This window comes from Oreochromis aureus, linkage group 13, assembly GCF_013358895.1.
Source record: "Oreochromis aureus strain Israel breed Guangdong linkage group 13, ZZ_aureus, whole genome shotgun sequence".
Classification (NCBI taxonomy): Eukaryota; Metazoa; Chordata; class Actinopteri; order Cichliformes; family Cichlidae; genus Oreochromis; species Oreochromis aureus.
The window spans coordinates 17,709,427-17,729,006 of NC_052954.1; the positions used below are offsets into that span (position 1 = coordinate 17,709,427).

A 19,580-nucleotide genomic window follows, 5' to 3' on the forward strand; every position below is an offset into this window, starting at 1 on the left:
GTTTGCAGGCCACAGTGAATTAATGCCATTTCTAATAGATCAAGAGCCGGGGCTTTTTTTCTGTTGTTGGCTGTGGTAAACATTGTGGCTTCAGACACTGGGTTCCTGTGAGTTTCACTGGGATTCAAGACTGTGTTAAATTGCCTCGGTTTGATTGGGATTCAAAGGCAACGGTTTGTTTATTCAGATTCCACTTCAAAATAATTCCTCTTGAAACATTGAGTTCATTTGCAGCAATTTCTTTTTCTTTTTCTTATTTTTTCTGAGATAATCATTTTATAGACTCTGGCAGTTTTAACATTAGAGAGTTTTGCTCCGGCAGGCACCTTCTGAATCATCTCCACACTGTGACTTCTCTTCTGACAAATCATCTTATTTTACAGTCTTCAACATAATATCTGCATGTCCAGAGGAAGCAGCACTATGAAAAGGACAACTTTAAGCTATAGGAGATATGCCATAAAACTGTCCGGGACATTTCCTGCAACACCTCACCTGTGGCTGAGGGGAAAAAAAAAAACAAAAACCTGTTCACAGAGGAAAAGTCACACTGGTTCTATGTTTTGCAGGTCTGCAGGATGCCAACCCGCCTAAACAGTTGCATTAGTGGACGGTGAGCAATATAACAAAAGACTGACATCCCTGTTATTTCTTTTCTTTTTTTTTTACCTCATGGCATTTAGATTTAGAGGACCATTCTGGGTTGAAGAGAACAAACTTTTAACATAGAGCGTGCTGCTCCATCTTTAACTCTATTGGTAGATGAGTAGATGCACGTCTCAAAATCTCACCATTGTCGCTGCAAATGTGGCAAACATGCATATAGAAGCCCGGCTGCACAGGTGGTCAGAAGAAAGGTAAAGTTGGAGGAAAGAGATTATTATGCTATGAGTTGTGTGTTTTCTGATTCTTTGCAGGTGTAAGTGCTTGCAGCACCCAGAGCCCAAAACTTATCATTCAGATGCATTTCTTGGTAAGTAGTACATTTTGTATACTTTTTTTTCTCTTGAAAACGAAAAAAATCTGGATAACTTTTCTCTCAAATGAGCACAGTGGAAATATTCATGACTAGTCTTGTAAGTGTTACATCAACACATTGATTTAGCCTACAAATGGAATTAGCAGTCTGGTGGTTTGTTTGACAGAGAGGCCTGGGATGAAGTCAAATTCCCAGCCTTAAATTACGGTTTCGGGGCACCTCTGCACATGAACCCTATGGTTCTTCTGAGTGCTCGATGGAGACCACACAGCTGGAAACTACACTACATCTTCTCAACAAGACAGTAACAGTGCATGATATGCCTTATAATGAAATGATGGGGATTAAAAAGTGAGTGTGAGCAGAGACGCGATAATTTGTAAGGGGGGGTCATGGAAACAGAGCATCGATATTACAATGACTGGAATGACAGGGAATCTGGGTGCTCTCTCGGGTTATGCTCGTGAAATATGACATGCGTGTGGGTGCGAAGACCTACTCACTCGACCAGTGCTCCCACTCACTCACTCTACAAATCAAGCGTTCCGTGTATCACACACACGCTGCGTGAGCCGAGAGCGCTTTCTGTCTCTCATTCATCCCAGTGACGGCTGCTCACACTTTTTTCTTCTTCTTCTCTGTCCCCCTCTCGCCTACTTCAAGCTGGGATAGCTCGCTTTGTGTGTGTGTGTGTTTTTTCTCTCCCTCTATTTGTTTCCTCTCCGCGGTGCCTTTCGCACGGAGTAGTGGTGGATGATATCAACAGAGCTTCGTTCCTTCTTACCTCCGCGATACCGAGGATTGGAGAGGAGTCGCTAGGGGACACGCGCATCACGACAGACGGCGGCGCGAGGGAGTTTTTCTTGGAGGGGGACATCGCAGCTTAAGACGAGGAACAAATCAAACAGCTACACTGGGAGGACTGGCGTTAAGTTTTGACGGATTTCGCGGTGCGGGTGCGCAGGTGCATCGGGTTCGCGGAGAGGAGTCAGTGCCTCTGCGGAAGGTGAGCGATGGACTCTAAACTCCACCGTCGCTATGTCCTCCCATCAGTTTGTTCAGTGGATGACTTGTATTGATTGGCCTTGTTTGATTTGTGTTGTAGAATACCTAAGTTTTTACACCACTTAGAGCATCATGTGGAATTGCTGGGATACTGATCGTCGGTTTGGGGGAAACCTTTGCAAACTTTGTTTTTGTTCTCTAACTGTAGGCAAACCAGAAACGTGGTATCAGTGCATGTTGACGTACAGCCATGCTGCTGCATGGTGTCACAGGTTTTCATCTAATGCTCATAACATCTTTCTTAGCTGCTTTATAATTTAAAAAAGCAGCACTTTGAGTTATTTATTATTCATTCATCCACTGGGGCCATCTCTGAGTGTGTTGAACATGAGAAGTTAAACTGATGTGGAGAAATCTGATTTGGGTCTGCAGCTAAAAATTGCTTTCATTGCCGGTTAATCTAGGTTGTTAATGGTTTATTTGTCTGATCTACAAAATATCAGAAAAGCAATCACAGGATGCCAGAGTCCAAACTTTTACAATCTAAAGATGCAACACTGGAAAACATGAAACCAGAGAACAGATGGACTGCTGGTTAAATGACTTTAATGAACAGTGCATTGTTGAAATAGTTTTAGATTAATTTTCTTATTTGAATAATTTAAACATCCCAGCTTTAGTTCACTTTTCAGTTAAGTTACAGAAACTTGGCCACACGCTTGAGTTTAAATTGTATGCAGGAAATTTTCTCATTCTGAACCTGTTCAAAGCATCCGGTCCACATTCAATGACTTCCTGTGAAACATGAAAATGAGACGCGTCAGATGTAATATGGATTAGTTTTGATGCTGTTTCACTGCTCCATATCCATTCTCATTTAGAGCACTCTTGTTGCAAGCATCTGTCACTTTGGGAGGAATGTCCAGTCAGCTTGATACCGGGTGTCTGTAGCAGAGTGATAAGAGCTTATGGTCTTTTCAGGCATTCACCTGCCCGTCAACAGGACAGACACTTGCACACAGACACACATAAACAGCACAGGCTTTCCTTAAAAATCCCTCACTTAAGCACGATGTGATGAAATATGATTTTGGACAATTACACTTATTAATTTCACATGCGGCCATCATCTCAGTCTTCAGAATGTGTCCTTTTCAGTCCTTTTGTTTCTCCCTAAAATGAGCGTATATGACTTCCACTGAGTGGCACTGGTTCAGCTTTTCCCACATTTGCCTCAGCTGTCAAAAAAGCACTGAACCTTCATGCTTTGTTTACATAGAGTTACACTATCGATCACAAGTCATCGCAAGTGATCTTCAGTCCTACGCTGTGATCGATTCAGCCAGCGCTGACTTTTACTGTACTTTAGGTCAGTGCAGCAGGAAGGCAGGCAGGCGAGCTGGGTCTCTGAGCACTGGAACGGAAAAGAAAAACACCCTCTAAAGGCAACAACTAACTAATCGTTTGTTAAATAATTACAGTAAAAGGTTCCCAGTTCCAAAATGTGAGAGCTAAAGCAGATGAATTATTGCAAAGTGCCAGTTTATGGACATAGATTAAAAAAAAGTATCTGAGAGGATTTAAAGTACATAGAGTGCTAAATCATCTACCTCTGCTTTACAGCATATTCATTTTATTTACAATGGTAAATATGTTTTATGCTTTACATTTCATTGTACTCGTCTCTTTCAAGGTCATGAAGTGTATAATAGCTCATTTAACGTATTGTTAGTGACGCAAATAGAATTGTTCCAGCTATTTGTGCCAGTTCCCTCTATGATGAACAACAGAGTTCATAGTCTAATTAAAGTTTTTAAATCACCCCTCAAAAAATAAAGCAAATTAACAGGCATGCTCATTATGTCACACTTACGCGGCGTTGTTCTTCCCAACTCTGAGGCGTCTAGAAGTATGGTAGCCTATTTCATTCTCCTCCTCTCTGAGACTCTCTGGTGAAGAATCTGATTAACTGACTGGCATAATTCACCCTGTCCTAAAGGAACAAATGGAAGAGCAATGTTGTTCTTGAAGAGTGACCCCTTTTTCCTTTCTAAATATAAATAAAACATATGAAGGAAAAGACACAAACGCTGACACACACACACAGAGTCTGAGGGCGACAACTGAAGCTGTGATGCTCTTGAAAGAGGCTGCAGCTTCATTACTTTCTTTAATAGGACCATGATTGATTGAGCGTGTGCGTATTTACATGCATGTATATGTGTGTTTATCTTCACGGGTGTGCGATTGCTCCATTTTCTTTAGGATTGATAGAGCATCATGTGTAGGTGTGCGTCTTTGTGTGTATGTTTTCCTCTCAGAGTGCTCCATAGCAACAGGCAGCATATCTTCTTCAAATATCTTTTTCTCAGTCACTGTGAGCCCTGACCTTACTGCTCACTGTGTGCTGTCTTTGCACGGGTGCATCTGCTTCTGTGTTAATAAGTGTACGTGCAAGAGAGACCATGTACAGTACATCAGTGTGTAGGCCATTTGGCCTCTCATTAATAGCAGCATAGTAAGTAATATGGACCCGCTCGCTCTGACTGTCTACACAATCAAGATACTGACTCCATCTCATAGCAGCATCAATGCATTACCAACTAGAGCTTTTTGTTCTCCTTTTTCTCTCAAACAAAGTAGATATCATCAAAACTGTGCAATACTGACATTGATTTGTAATGCTTTGAACAAGTGGCAGTTTATCATTTTTAGCCTTTTTTATGTATCTCTCAAAGGAAACAAGAGCGACATCTTTAATATACATCTTGACACGGTTGTCGTGTTGTGTTAATATCGGGGTTAGACTAATAACTGGTTACGTGTTTCATATCCGGGCATAGCAGCTCTTTAGAAATCAATTTTCTTTTGCTCCATCACCGTGTTAGGAAACTGGCCTGCTGCCAGATAGGGAGGGAACATGGGGAGGAGAGGGGAATATTGTGGGTGCATTAGTGAATGAGCAAAGAAAAAAATATGCTTATCAGATGTAGAATTCATGCTTTTGCTTTTTATTTTTTTTTCAGACTCAGTTCTCAAAAACACACTCACACCAAAAGGAACAGATGCAAGTTGAAGAAGCAAAGACACTTTATACAGGCTATTTATACAGGCTAGGTGCTGCAAGGTCATACTCTATTTACTTCATGCCAGTGTGTGTCTCTTTGGGTATACATCTGTTTGTGTGATGCACAGCATGCTTTTTACATTCAGTCATATCAGTATCACATTCCTTTGTGAAGACGTGTGTGTGGCCATCCATGCACACACAGCGTGAACACAGTGCTGCAAGTGTGCTAACTTTGTCGATAGCAGTACAATGTTCATGTGCAGGCTGTACAAACTCATATACCTATAACCTTGCTGCTCTATAAAAGAATCAGTGCTGTACTGTATTGAAAATATTTCTCAAACGTGAAATAAAAACCAGCTTTTCATTTTTAATTGGATTCCCAAACTCACACGAGGTGCCACTGCAAAGTTCCATAACTCTTGATTTAAAGTAGGTCAATCTCCCATTCAAGGTCATCTCTTGTTGCAGGGCTGCACCGCTCCCAGCTGTTATTCTTTGATCACTGCCTGCAGCCCTGTTCTGATCACTTTGCATCTATAAATTTACCATCAAAGTGACACAGAGAGAAAACGACTTCTCTGGTCAAACTTACCTAGCTTTTATATGAAGGATCATCACTGGTGTTTAAGCTAGGTCTCTGGCTATGACCCAAAACCAAAACACTCACTCCGAAAATGCCATTGAAGTGAGTGTTTATTAATGTTTAATGCTTTACCCCCTGAAAGCTTGCTTGACCCTTGAAACTCTTTTTTCAACTGGGCAGATTCTGTCCTATTTCAGGCCTGTTTAGTTAGTAAGGGTTATCTCTGCCTGTGGAGTTTCCCTTGGAAAAAACCTGGAAACAATTCTATTGCTCATAAATCCACATGTTTATTGGCACATACTGAAGTGTCAAAGCATGTGGATAACCGGATTGGATGAATACCATCCATTCACTTTCTCCCGGTTACCTGTTTGGGGGCGGCGGGGGTGACTGGAGCTTATCCAAGCTGCCATAGGGGGAGAGGCGGGTTACACTCTGGGCAGGTTGCAACTCTGTTGCAGGGCTAACACACAGAGAGATATACATACGGGCAATTTTGAATCACCAACTCAATGTAACCTCACCTTGAGTTGGGTTACATTGAGTTAACCTAACTTCATGCAAGCCAGAATACCTGGAGAGAACACATGCAGACGCAGGGAGAACAGAAAGCAAGAAAGACCTTTAAAAGTTACAGAATGTTTAAGTTTAGATCAACTTAAAATGGCTTAAAATTTTAGTTGCTTTCTTGTCTGGTTAATTTCAACATGGAGTTTATTCCCTTTGTTTCAGGAGTTGAGCTAGTTGCAGTAATCAATCTCATTAATTGCTTCCCTGATCTTGGAGCTGCAGCTGATGGAAGTACAATTCTCAAACAAACACCCAAGGGCCAAGCAAGCTCTAACATTCAAGCCCAGAAACCTCTATTTGTACTGATTTTTTTTAAAGCACACTGAAAAAAACCTCTACAGTGCAAAATTTATACAGAATTGTCAAATTGAAAGTTACAGGCAGCATCCTTTATCACAACTGCGGTTACCAGGCTTGGCCCTGTGCAGCTAAACAGCTCTCCACGCATACAGCAGCAATTAGTGGTGAACAGTATTTGTATGCTTTAATGTTGTATCAGAAAATATTGCCTGCTGACATGCAAGAGCAAAATTGTCATGCAAAAGTAACATTAATGGGTTTGTCACTTCAGCTTGCATTCACACACTTTACACAGACACACACGTATATAAAACAGAAGCCTTATGACTGACAGATGATCGTACCATGATGTCTTTGTAATGTCCTCTGAGGATGTAAATAGAAAATCAACTCTCAGCTGTATTGTACTGTAACTACTCACACACCTGCTTCATAGTCAGACATGCAGTAAGAAGAGGTTATTTAACTGAATGATGCTGTGGGATAATCTGTATGTATTGATGCTTCTGTGAATTTTGAAGCTAAAGAAGCTTGTTTTTGTAATTAGGAAGAGCAATTGGGAATTAGCTGTATGAAATCATGTCAACTGGATAATAGAGATAGAGGAAAGGAGGATAAGACATATGAAGGGAGAAATGCTATTGCAAAGCGTTATGTGGCTTGTACTGTTTTAGTCGTTCCACTAAATTTTATGCCTGATCTTTTATACTTATTTGTCTTTCCAGTATGTTCTTGTATTTTGTGCATCTCCCTCCTGCTTGGTCTCAAATGTATATCTTTCGCATTGAGGTGCATGTTGCCTCTTGGGAAATCTGTCTGCTTGCTCACTTCTCCACTAATCTGCTTGTATAATATGGTTTATATGCGGAAAAAAGGGAACAATATTGTTCCTGTATGACTTTTTGTTTGGGCTTGGGAAAATATATTCATGAAAATACTGACTTATCTTTAGTGCTCTGATCCCACTTCCATTCACTGCCTGTCAGAACGGGTCTCTGTGTGTATAGCTGCTGCCATAATGTACACTGAGACAACCATTAAAAGCCAAAATCCTTGCAGCATGTTCTTTTGTACAAAGTTCTTCTCCATTTTCTTGCTTATATTGGATCTTCAGACTGTGCTTTGATGTCACATAGTTTTTGGGGGGTGAATCTTGGTGTGCCATCCAAATACCAAGTCTGCATTTTGTCAAAACTTGTTTTACCTTTTTCAAAAAGAGGTTTTAAAATGAAAACATGTCCAGAAAGTCCCAAAAGACAGAAAAAGAACATGTGGCAACATGTGAAAGGGGGCAAACTATATAAGCATATAAAAAGAAAATCTAATCAGTTGCTAATGAAACTGATAAACCCCAACAGTTTTGTTGCTATCTAACATGGCATTTCCCATATGTTGAAGTAACTTAACAGCCCCCATTCAAATTTCAGGCTGCCTTTGGTCTCCCACCATTAACTCAGTTTGCCTAGAAGTCTGTTACTGAATACACACACACAGGCAGAGAGACACTAAGGCGGAAATGTGAGCCGTTAAACTGCAAACCTAACTTTGCCCAGGATAATGGTCTTCTTTCTCCCTCTAATGAGCCCATATTATGGCCTAAAGGGTTAGATCTGTTATTAATACCATTAACAACTAATGGTCCACTGAGAGAGATTTTCAGAGATAAAACTAACAGAGTACCCTCATGAATACAAGGGTCTCATCAAGCCAGAGAGGTTATAAAATATAAATAAATTGATAAATAGAGATGACTAATAGACACTTTGACTTATGGAAAATCATACACACTCACACAAAACACAAAAGCACCACTGAAGCATTTGATCTATTCAATCCACACCAGTGCCAATCTGCATTTAGCATCACTGCCTTCAGAACCAGTCTGTCTGTCAGAAGTACAGAGGAGCTGAAAGGAGAGCGTTCAGATAAACTGTCTTCACCAACCTGACTGACAGCATGAATATTCTTAATGGAAACAGTAAAATGAAGCAATAAACAGTGTTTGTAGATTTATTTGTTTCATTGATCCTTTTGTATTGACAGTAAAGCATGAAAACAGGTGCATAAACTCTAGTAGTCTGTGTGGATTGGTGCATTTAATAGAAGTAAATGTCTATGTACTAGTGTACCTTAAAAAACTGAATATCGTCAGATGCATCTTACCTGTGCTAACTGTGCTTTCATCTGAAAATGCCTCTTTTCAGATTTAAAAGAAAATTTGTAATTCATTTGGAAATCAAGGTCCAAAGTATTTGAAGTCCAATGTGACGTTTCCACAGTCTATGATGATTTGGGCTGCCATGGCATCTGCTGGTGTTGGTGGTGGTTGGCTCACTCTGTTTTTGTCATAGACAGCAGCCCATATTGCGTATTCTGCTAAAAAAGACACCAAAACCATAAACATTCTTAAAAGGTTCAGTGATTCTAATGAGCTCAAATCAGCTACAGCTACCTGTGCTGCCAGCCATCTGTCAAAGCTGCCAAACCCCTGATAAGCTACACTGAAAAATTCCTGTGCGTTGCACAATAGACGTAATTGAGTCTGTATGCTAAAGGCTGACTAATCAGGAAAATATGTTTTTACAATTTTGTTTCGTTTCTGTTAAGCTTCTTTTGTTAAGTCATTATTACTCACTATTACTATTATAATGATCATCTCCTTGGCTGGGATAAGCTCAGACTTCATATATACATCCATCTCAAACATTACATAAAATAACAGTATATACCTCTTAGAGGAATGTGAGTCTCCAACTTTAAGTTGCACTAAAATTCATTCCAGTAGTAAGGTGCATAATACCGCAGCTTATCTCCTCTTCTCTCCCAAGAGTGGATAAGTCTAGCCTACGCCATCTTTCATGAATAATCCCTGCCCTAAAGGGGATATTTCCACCACTGGGAGAGAAAAGAGGCAAATGAGATGAAGATAAGAGACAGAGAGATAAAAAGCATAGTGTGAGTATGTGTGACTGTCTTTGACTAACAGTATCAGAATTAGGGATGAGATTGGTTGTAGCATGTGAGTGATTACACACTCATTGTTTTCCAAAATAAGAGCCCAAAAATGGTCCTGCGATCGGTATTTATGTCCTTTAAACTTCTTTAAACAGTTGATGTTATGAAATTCCTTACTTTAACATTGCAGTGGCAGTTGTGCGTTTATATTGTGTGCTCTTTGGTCATGGCTGACAAAGATTGTTTTAAAAGTTTTGTCTTTTCTTTAATTAATGAAATTTTTTTTTTAAATGAATTAAAAAAGGAAAGAAAAAAGTCAAAGATTATGTGCATGCAAACAGTGTAATACCTTCAGGGTCAACATTCAATTCATTTCAATTCAAATCAATTTATATATTGCCCATTTACAACAACAGTTGCCTCAGGTGGCTTTATATCATAAGATAGAGACTCTACATAACACAGAGAAAAACAGAGAAAACCCCAACAATTAGATGATGCTCTACGAGCAAGCGAAAACTCCATTTTATCAGGAAGAAACCTCCAGCAGAACCAGGCTCAGAGGAAGCAGCCGTCTGCCATGACTGGCTGGGGTTGAGGGTAGGAGGACAGGACGTGGAAGACAGCCAGAGATTAATAATAATGAATGATTAAAATCCTGACATTTTACAAATCTAGACCAGTCCAGCTTTTTTGACTTATACAGCAAAGTGGCTGCAGCACTGACCTCGGCTCAAGGTAACATTCACTCCCTCAGTCATTATATAAGGAAACTCAGACAAGAAGTACACCATCTCAGAGCTGTCACCAAGGTTATTGTGAGAAGATTTCAGGACTTGACGGGCAATTGTCACTCAGATTCGCAGCGCAAATTGACATGTGAGAACTGTAAAATGTATTAAAGAGCACAAGTGCACAGGAAAAATGTTACAAAAGTCAGACAAAGAAATCCAGACATAAACGTAGAAGAACACACAGCCAATTTTGGAATAAAATTGGCGTTGATTTTCTTTCTGCATCGCAATCACACACTCTTCTTTTACTTCTTGATTGAACTTGTTGAATTTAACTCTGGGGAACAGACGGGACCTCTGATTCCATATCTTAAGCTTTTGGCTTTTTTTTTTTTTTTTTTATTTGACAGCAAATCCATGTGCTTGTACCCACGCTGTATTTGAGGTTGTGTATGTATGCAGTTTGCAGTATTTAACAAGAATAGTACAAAGCAAGCTCCTGCAGTGCAAACAGAATGAATGTGGATTTGGATTCAGACTCTGGCTTCAGCTCCTTTGAAGACTTTGTTCCCTCAGTCTATTACCTTTGATTGCTACTGTACAAAGGGGAGGGTTATGAATCTTGGAGTGTGTGTGCGTGTGTTTGTGTGTGTGTGTGTGTAGGGGTTTGACGAAGGGAAGACAGTGTTGGGAAAGATTACATTACCAGGAGTGAAACAAGAAAAAAAGCTGTAATGTGGAACATCAAAGTGACACGCCAGAGCGCCTTTGCGATATAGGGTTCCATATTATTAACCTCCAACCCTTGCTCTTGTCATTGCGGCTTGTGACTCATTAGACAGGTCATTGGCTCACAGGCTGATGTCAATATTTCAACGTCTGTATGCATAATTTGACAGTTAAATGAGGGGAGCACTTTATTTTGAATGAGATAGAAGCTGTATGAAAATGTGAGCACGGAAAATGGAAGAGGAGGAGAGACAGTCCAGTTCACAGCAGCTACCCCCTGATGGAGCATAAATGAATAAACTGAGAAATGGGGGAAGGGAAGATAGGATCTTGTAAAAAATGTCTCTGTTTTTTTCTTTTTCACCCTCTAAGTTCATCTTAAGGACACATTTTACCATTAAAGTCCTGCTGTCAGGCGATAGGAGTAGTGTCTCTAAAGCTCCCCACTGGGCAAACACTTGATGCTATATGTTTGTCTACAGTAGGGTAGGACTTCTGTTTATTACACTATCTAGTTGCAAGTAGTATTACAACCTAATTAATATTCTAAGCCTATGCGACAAAAAACAGCCCCACTAGCTGCATTTATTAGAAAGAACAAAAAGTTCTTTCTATTCCAAGGCCAGCTATTTAATGAAGAGTGGGCCAGAGGCTGAGATTCTAAGGAAGTTTCAAAGTTCACATCGATGTTAAATACTTCATGTGGTCTTAAAAGAGCGTTCCCTTTTGTCTTTATATTCCTTCTGATGAAGACAGAAGGTTTGTGCATGTGCCGGCTAAGACTCATTTACTTTTTATAATTCTGTCCAATTGAGTTTAGAGGTTTTTTCATTTTTAATTGGAGATGCTGTTTTTGTTTTCTGTCTTCACTTTAACTCTTAAAGACTTTTACCTTTCTTTCACATTTTAATTCTAAGCCTTTTTTTTCCTTTCATATATTGCCAAAAGTCTTGCCTAGTCTGCCTTCACACACATACGTACGTAAGTAAGTGACATCCCATTCTCAACCCATAGTGTTTAATATGATGGCAGACCATGCTTTGCGCTATAACAGGTTCAACTCTTCCAAGAAGACTTTCCACAAGGTTTAGGAGTGTGTTTATGGGAATTTCTTTCACCAGAAGCTTATTAGTGGGGTCAGGCAATGATGTTGGATGAAAAGGCCTGGCTCACGGTCTCCACTCAAATTCTGCTCAAGGGTGTTTTATCTGGTTGAGGTCAGGACCCCATGCAGGCCAGTCAAGTTCTTCCACACCAAACTCGCTTATCTATGTCTTTATGGACCTGGCTTTGGGAGCATGAAATTGTCCAAAATGTCTTGATATGCTGAAGCATTAAAGGTTCCTTTGATTGGAACTCAAGAGCTGAGACCAACTCCTGAAGAACAACCCCACACCATAATCCCTCTTCACCTTTACTCCTGGCAACCAGCAAACCCAGACTCATCGATCTGAAGGCCACATTAAGTCTGGAGATCCACACTCATTGTTTATATAAAGCAGATGTTCATAGAAGATTTTAGACGTCTGTGGTCATGGAAGTGATTATTTTTGGCAATATATTGTACTTTACTTAGACCTTGTGTGTTACTCCATCCATCCACAACATGTCCTCAGTCTGTTATGCAGCTCCAACGCACCTGTCTGCCACACCTACCTCACCTGTGCCAGTTCTAAATCAGGTTCCCAGCTCTTCACATCTATTGCTCTGCCAGACCCTTCGAACCCCTGTCCACATGTGCAAGGGTATTCTGAAACACATCTTTTCTATGTGTTTTGGCCTTTGGTCCACACATTCATTGCATTTTAGGTGACTAAAAGTTTTTGAAAGCTTCCATCTTGTACAAGGAAAATGAAGATTTTCTCTTGAAATATCAAAGCCAAATGAACTGTATGCTGTGTGGTCAAATGCTTGTACATGTTTGTACATTGTTGTGATCAGGGTCATAACTGAAAAAAAGCTATTATTATAAGTAAGGAATGCAGTACATTACTCCCAGGAGCAAGTAATTCATCACAATACTTGTTACATTACATTAATGTTACTCTGTAGATAACTAGATAAGATACATAGTACAATGATAGAATGAAATTGGAAAACTGTCCCACATCGGCACTACGTACAACACAACATGACACAACACAGTAACCTAACTTAAGTAATAAAAAGAAGAATAAATGTATGTGTATTGCACATTGTTATTATTGCACATTATTATCATTATTGCACCTTGTTGTAAATATAAATATTATTATTGTTATTTAAACTGTAAACTGACCTGAAACACATGTTAGGATGCAGTCCTACACACCAACATAGATTCCTATCCTAATGAGGATGCACACATGATCTTCTTCATAGTATAATACAAAGCCGACAACACAAAGCAAAGGTGAAAATCAGCACGAAGATACTCCACAGTGATTCTGCTTCAGAAACATGAAGAGGTAGAAAACAGCGGCTGCAGCCTGACTACTCATCAGTTACCTGTTGAAATTCTGGCTGCTGGGCTGAGGTAGGCATTTACTTAGTTTTAACATCACTCTGGGTTCCTGGCTAGCTTAGCGTTAGCATCCTGTCTGTGCAGATGCTGTGTCAATCAGCAATATTCTTCACTCTCATTGGTAGCTGATACAGTGGCTCGCTTGTTGAGAATGTCACAGAATGTCATTCACTTTCATGGTCTCTGATCACCACGCTACTGCAAATCACTTCCAGTGTGTATCTAGCTTCATTAAATCATCTGACAACTTCACATCAGAACTTCTTCTCTAGAATATCACAATGAGATTTCCATTGTAGGTCCTCCTACACCAGGGGTGGCCCCCTGGTGTCCTGCAGGTTTTAGATGTATCCTTGATCCAACAGCTGATTTAAATGGCTAAATCACCTCCTCAACATGTCTTGAAGTTCTCCAGACTGGTAATGAACTAATCATTTGATTCAGGTGTGTTGACCCAGACTGATATCTAAAACCTGCAGGACAGTGGCGCTCGAGGCCTGGAGTTCCCCACCCCTGTCCTACACCAAAGCAATAAAAAAGAAAGCAAATACATTTCCTGTGTAGTAGGATGGCTTTATACTTGGAGCACAGAACAAGTAGATTGTGAATAGGTAGACTTTATAAAGGACAATTATTGGTGTCATCAAATGTACAGCCTTTTGTTGCTCCCGTCCCAACTTTTTTAAAATGTGTTGCAGCCATTAAAGTAAAATCTTTTTCTTTATTCTATATTTTTCGGGATTCTATTGTAAATACAAACTAGAGTAATCATTGTCATTCTGAAATCATTTTATTTTGCTTTTATTTATATTTTACAGTCTCCAAACTGTTTTGGAATTAGGGTTATATATTGAATTTTGGTTTAATAAGTAAAATGACTGTGAAACAGTACTGTTGCAGAATTTTCAACACTTTATTTATTTATTTATTGGACAAAGTCACTGCAAGTCTATGAAAAGCCACTAAATGAGTTAAGTTTGCAACAGTGAGGTGAACTGAAGTGAACTTTTTTGCTGATATGGTGCCATTTAGCTGATAGTTAATGTGATTCTGTCACTAATAACACATTTTCAGGAGCAAGTCTAAAAATGGCATGTTCCATTACAGTTATCACTGAAACTGTATGTACTATCAACGACCTTATGGTGCAAGTGTAAGCCAAAGAATTACTTTCTAAATTGCATTTCTGTCTGTTCATGTCAACTCGTGGAGAGAAAACTCTAAAATGCAAGCTCTACATGGAGAGTTTTGTCAGTTCAACAGTTGCTGTCCTTCAGCTACAGCATGCCGGGATTGTGAGCTGGGCAGACTGTGTGTGCCATTTTTATTAAACATGCACAATGTGTTAACCCTCACCAGAGGTTAAGTCTAGTTCTTAATCAGTCTTCCTATATGAACAGAATACATTTCCTCTCTGCTCACTCTGTACAGTGCAGTGCATCAGCCACTTCTCTTTTTACAAATTCTGTCAGAAGAAAATCACAGTGGATGAAATCTTTGAGCTGCCTCTTCTAATCCTTGTCCAGTTTCTTGTGGTAGCCCTTCTGATAGCTACCGATCAGTAGTTCCAGCTTTGGCCCAGGAATATATTTTGATGTGCTGGTGCCAGAAATTACCACCACACTTTCCCCTTTTCCTGCTGATGCAGAGTTAGTGGCCAATCTAGAATCACCTCCACCCATTCTAGATTGGGCACCAGCACCACATTAGTGTTTGATGGAGCTCTTTTAAGCAATATTGATAGTTAAAAGTGAATTATGAATTATATTCCAATTTTTATTGCTTTTGTAAGTGTTATTGGCTCATGTACATACAAGTTGAGAATAAACAGTTAAGTCCTTTCTTAATGACTGTATGAATTAATTGGGTTGCAGCAATAATTCATACTATTCGTCACACACCAAAATATATGTCATGGATCCTAACTGCAAATGATCAGTTCTTTGACGTAAGAGTCTATTAATGAACTTTCCCAAGTTTGTAAGTTTGGCATGAAATCCATGTGTTCACACTATTTTAGTTACCAAACGGTTTTATTACTAAGAAGTAGCTCATTAAGAAAATAGCTTTTCTGGGCTTGACTATACAACAGCTTCACTCCCACTCCCCTTCTATTTAAAAACTCTCTTTATTTGTCACAAGTGATCACGTTGTTTGCAATGACTTCTGCATGCATCCAAGTGAAAAAATAGGTTCTAAATTAAACTAACAAGACAAAATCAAAAGATGAGCTGAAGGTAAACTTTCCACTGATACTAAATATAACACATATATAATACATGCCCTGTGGTTCAAATTGATACTAAAGCAGGAAGAGCACATCTATTTAACCCTCCTGCTGCCTCCCCCAACCTTTTTTCCTCTTTCCTTCTGTCTTCAATTAGGTATCCCACTATCTGTCTCTCCATCTTTTCGCTTCATTGGGTCTGCCATTCTATTAATCTTGCTAACAGATTGCCTCTATTAATTAGTCTACATCCCCCATCTTGCATGTAATATTCAGAGGTAATTGAGATATTAGAAAGATAAGGATATTTCTGCAGTCACAATCATTTTTAATTAGCCTAAAGATTAAAAGATAGACTCGTTTCCGCCTGGCTGACGTCCAGGCTGGCAGTGCAAGGTCTTTTCCTGTCACAAATTTATAGGAGGTTGCAAATTCTGCTGCAAATTTAATGTGTCAGTTTCCAAGATATATCTGTTCCATCATGCCTCATAGGACACTTCACGTTGTGGAGGTAATAATGCATCTAGGCCTCCAGACAAAACAAGTTTACAGCTTGTCATCTGTGGCATTTCAGATTGAATATTGTGCCTCTCAAGCATGTATAACTTACTGAACACAAGTAAAGATGATAGTAAATTCTGTTACTGTAAATCAAATGCAGTGCCTTTTCATTTTAAGGTGCTTTATGTGGGTCTCACTGCAGCTTCAATTAGATAATGAAAGAAATGTCCATACAGCGTATCTGCAGTTAATTGGAAGGTCCAGGGTGCACTAAACAGACAAGATGAACAGACAGGAGTAATTACCACTAACTGTGTGTGTGTGTGTGTGTGTGTGTGTGTGTGTGTGTGTGTGTGTGTGTGTGTGTGTGTGTGTGTGTGTGTGTGTGTGTGTGTTGTGCAAACATATTGGCTAAATGGAATTAAACACTAGACGTGAAACAAAGAATACCAATTCATTTTCCCTGCTGACACGTGGAGTACATTTTGTCTGATCTCGTCACAAATGTTGTAATTCTCAAGATACCGTAGAGCACAAAAGACCCTATTCTTTCAAAATTACCAGAGCTGACCTCGGCAGGATCCTTGTACTTCGTAGCTGTGAAAGACTTTCCCTCTGCAAGCCCTCTGTCCTGCCACTTCTTTGGCAAAAGGACCTCAGACGGTTTTAATGGCTTTGGTTTGTTCACCGTTCCCTACAGACCCGTTACTCACTCTTACCATGTCAGAGCGCTGCCTATAGGGCGCACATAATGAAGAGAATAGAAAATTGAACATAATACCCCAGAGCAGATCATTAAGCTGTTTCTATTATTGTACTCTGTATATAAGCAAAGCACTGTACTAGGCTCCAAGCCATCGCTCCCGGTAGGATGCTCATGTTTCTGTGGTTTAAGTGGTTCCCAGCGCTCACCGGGTATAAAAACACCTTTTCTCAAAGGGAAATGTTACTGGAAACAGGTTCACAGAGACGTTAAACCCTCTCTCTGCCTTACAACATTATTACTTTCCTTCCAATGTTCAAAACTTCCTGGAAGTTTCAGTTGCTTACAGCATTTCCATTACATACACTACTGCTTATTATGGTTGGCACTGCTGAATTTTTTTTACCTGGTTCGTTTTTACAAGAACACCTCCACAAGTTGCACTTTCTAAATGGCGCACAGCAGACTAATATAAATATAGTAAAATCTAAGTTTAGCAGTGTCAGATAGGGTGTTGATTTAGCTCATGTCTGAGGCAAAGGCAGTAGAAATACATGCATGAGAATAAAAAGAAAGCATGGTTCCAAATATCTATTGTAAACCAGTCATTAGAAGCCAAGCTTAATGATTATTACCCTATTATTAATTACCATAAGTGTTATGTACTTAGGTTGGGTGTCTAATTAAAAGGTAACGAAACTGTGTACTGTAAGGAATTTTACTGAACCATGCAAACTCTCACCGAGGTTGGTTCACAATATGATCAGGATATTAATAAAAAAAAACAACTTCTGTGCACCGAGAGTGAAAATTCTGCCCAAATGATTTTGGGTAAATTAATGCGCACATTTTAAGAATACGTCTATGATGTCACAAGCTCATTAATGTCTAAAATAAAGTCGTGACTCATTTGGACATCATCTGTTCACATTTGTGCAAAGAAGCAGACATTTGTGCTTCATTATTTCGGTCATCGCATTCTCATTTGTCTGGCCTGTAATGCTAATAAAAATAAAAGCAAAAGGTAGTCAAAAAGGTTTTTTCTTGATTTTTTTTTTTTACATGAATGTCCACTAACTATGTGCAAACAAATCGATATTGTGGTGTTTAATCTCTAAAGAAAACAGTGCAGCTTTGTCCTCTGTAACTATATAGCTGATTATTGTTATAAAACTTATAACAGTAAAAACATACGATATCAGCAAATCAACATTATTCTATAGTATTTGTTACACTGTATGTTTATGGTCTGTTATATATGGTTAGATTTTATTTTGTCTCTAAAAATGCTGTAAGTAATTTTAAGAGTCCTTTAAAATGCTCCTAGTAAATTCTGACATTACATGGAAAACATGTATGAGCTTATCAACCTTAAGCGATGAGTGAGATAACTGTGATAACTGAGCCAGGATGCTGAGGCTTCTTCTGATCCAGATTTGAAAGAAACACCCGACAAGAGTTGAGCCACAGAGCTGAGCTTAAAGTGAACACTGTCAACAGGTTGTTTTAAATATTAGACAAAAATGCTCACATTTGAATGGTGTCTGTTAATGACCTTATTACAATACAATTATGCAACGACAGAAAATAAAGAAAGCGAGTACGTCAACTTTAACTAAGAGATGAAGATGGCTGATTTTATCAGATTATAGTTTTTCCATTGCATTTTTATGGTGATATTACTGGTTTCATAACCAGTTTTGATTTATTTAATTAAAATAAAATATAACTCTAAATTATGAATTTGTTAAGATAAGGCCTACAAGACTAAAGTAAATCACATTCTTGTATTTGTATTTGCACTTTTGATGTTTAAGAAAGTCAGGAACCAATTCTTGTTTCTCTGCTGTGTCTGTCATCAATAAAGTCATATCTAAGTAAGCTTTTGCTCTCAACATCATGTTAGAGCTTACTGAATAATTTTTAAAAAGTTTATTACTAAGTAAAATGCAGAAAACTCGAGCAAGAGCCTCAGGCCATTGTTTCCAAGTCTAGAGCCAAAATCCATGAGAAGATGTTCTGACAGAGAGGATCAACATATTTTGGGCTGAACTGTCATAATGAATCTGTCATTCTGAAGGAAAAACGATTTCTAAATTGAGATATTTGCATGCTCATGCATCTCAAACACACACAGTAAGGTTCACTGACATTTTATTCCGTCCTGCATTTTAATCATATTCATATTTGCATATGTTTGGGTGTGTGTGTGTGTGTGTGTGTTTTTGTAGTCTCAGATGAAGATGAAGTCTGCGGGCGTTGTGGATGGAGGCTTGTTCACAGAGAGCTATTGTAACATCTGCAATGCCCAGCTCATCTCCGAGTCCCAGCGCACCGCTCACTATGAGGTGAGTCCATCTCCTCTGCTCAGTTTCTGAGGTATTTTCTCATATTATTCCAGAATAAACATGTGTTCAACAACTGAAGAAGACACAAAGGTTCTTATGCATAAAGCAAGCCAAAATGTTGCAACGATTACTGCATTCTCAGGCAGATTCCTGCATGGTACATTTTGCAAATGCCTTATTTGTACCAATTTCTGCTTGTGGCATTCAAAATAGTGCTCATCCATTAAACATAGTATTAATGCAGCACGGTAATGCTAGTTACTTGCACAACAACAAATGTGCACACACAGTTTTTATTTTAATGTAGTATAGCTTTCAGCAGACTCTCTCAGAGTAATTTATTGGATGGCCATTCAGCCCTTGCATTATT

At 39.1% G+C, this 19,580-nt stretch overlaps 1 protein-coding gene across 1 annotated transcript in view; it reads left to right on the forward strand.

The window, feature by feature from the left end:
* The first annotated feature begins 1,526 nt into the window (after positions 1 to 1,526).
* Positions 1,527 to 19,580, forward strand: part of zgc:171482 (zinc finger protein) — a 59,196-nt gene continuing 41,142 nt past the window's right edge. Inside the window, exons 1-2 of the mRNA XM_031737118.2 lie at positions 1,527 to 1,985; positions 19,094 to 19,210. Coding sequence (XP_031592978.1) covers positions 19,100 to 19,210 — 111 coding nt within the window. The 5' untranslated portion in view covers positions 1,527 to 1,985; positions 19,094 to 19,099. The remainder of the gene's footprint in view (positions 1,986 to 19,093; positions 19,211 to 19,580) is intronic.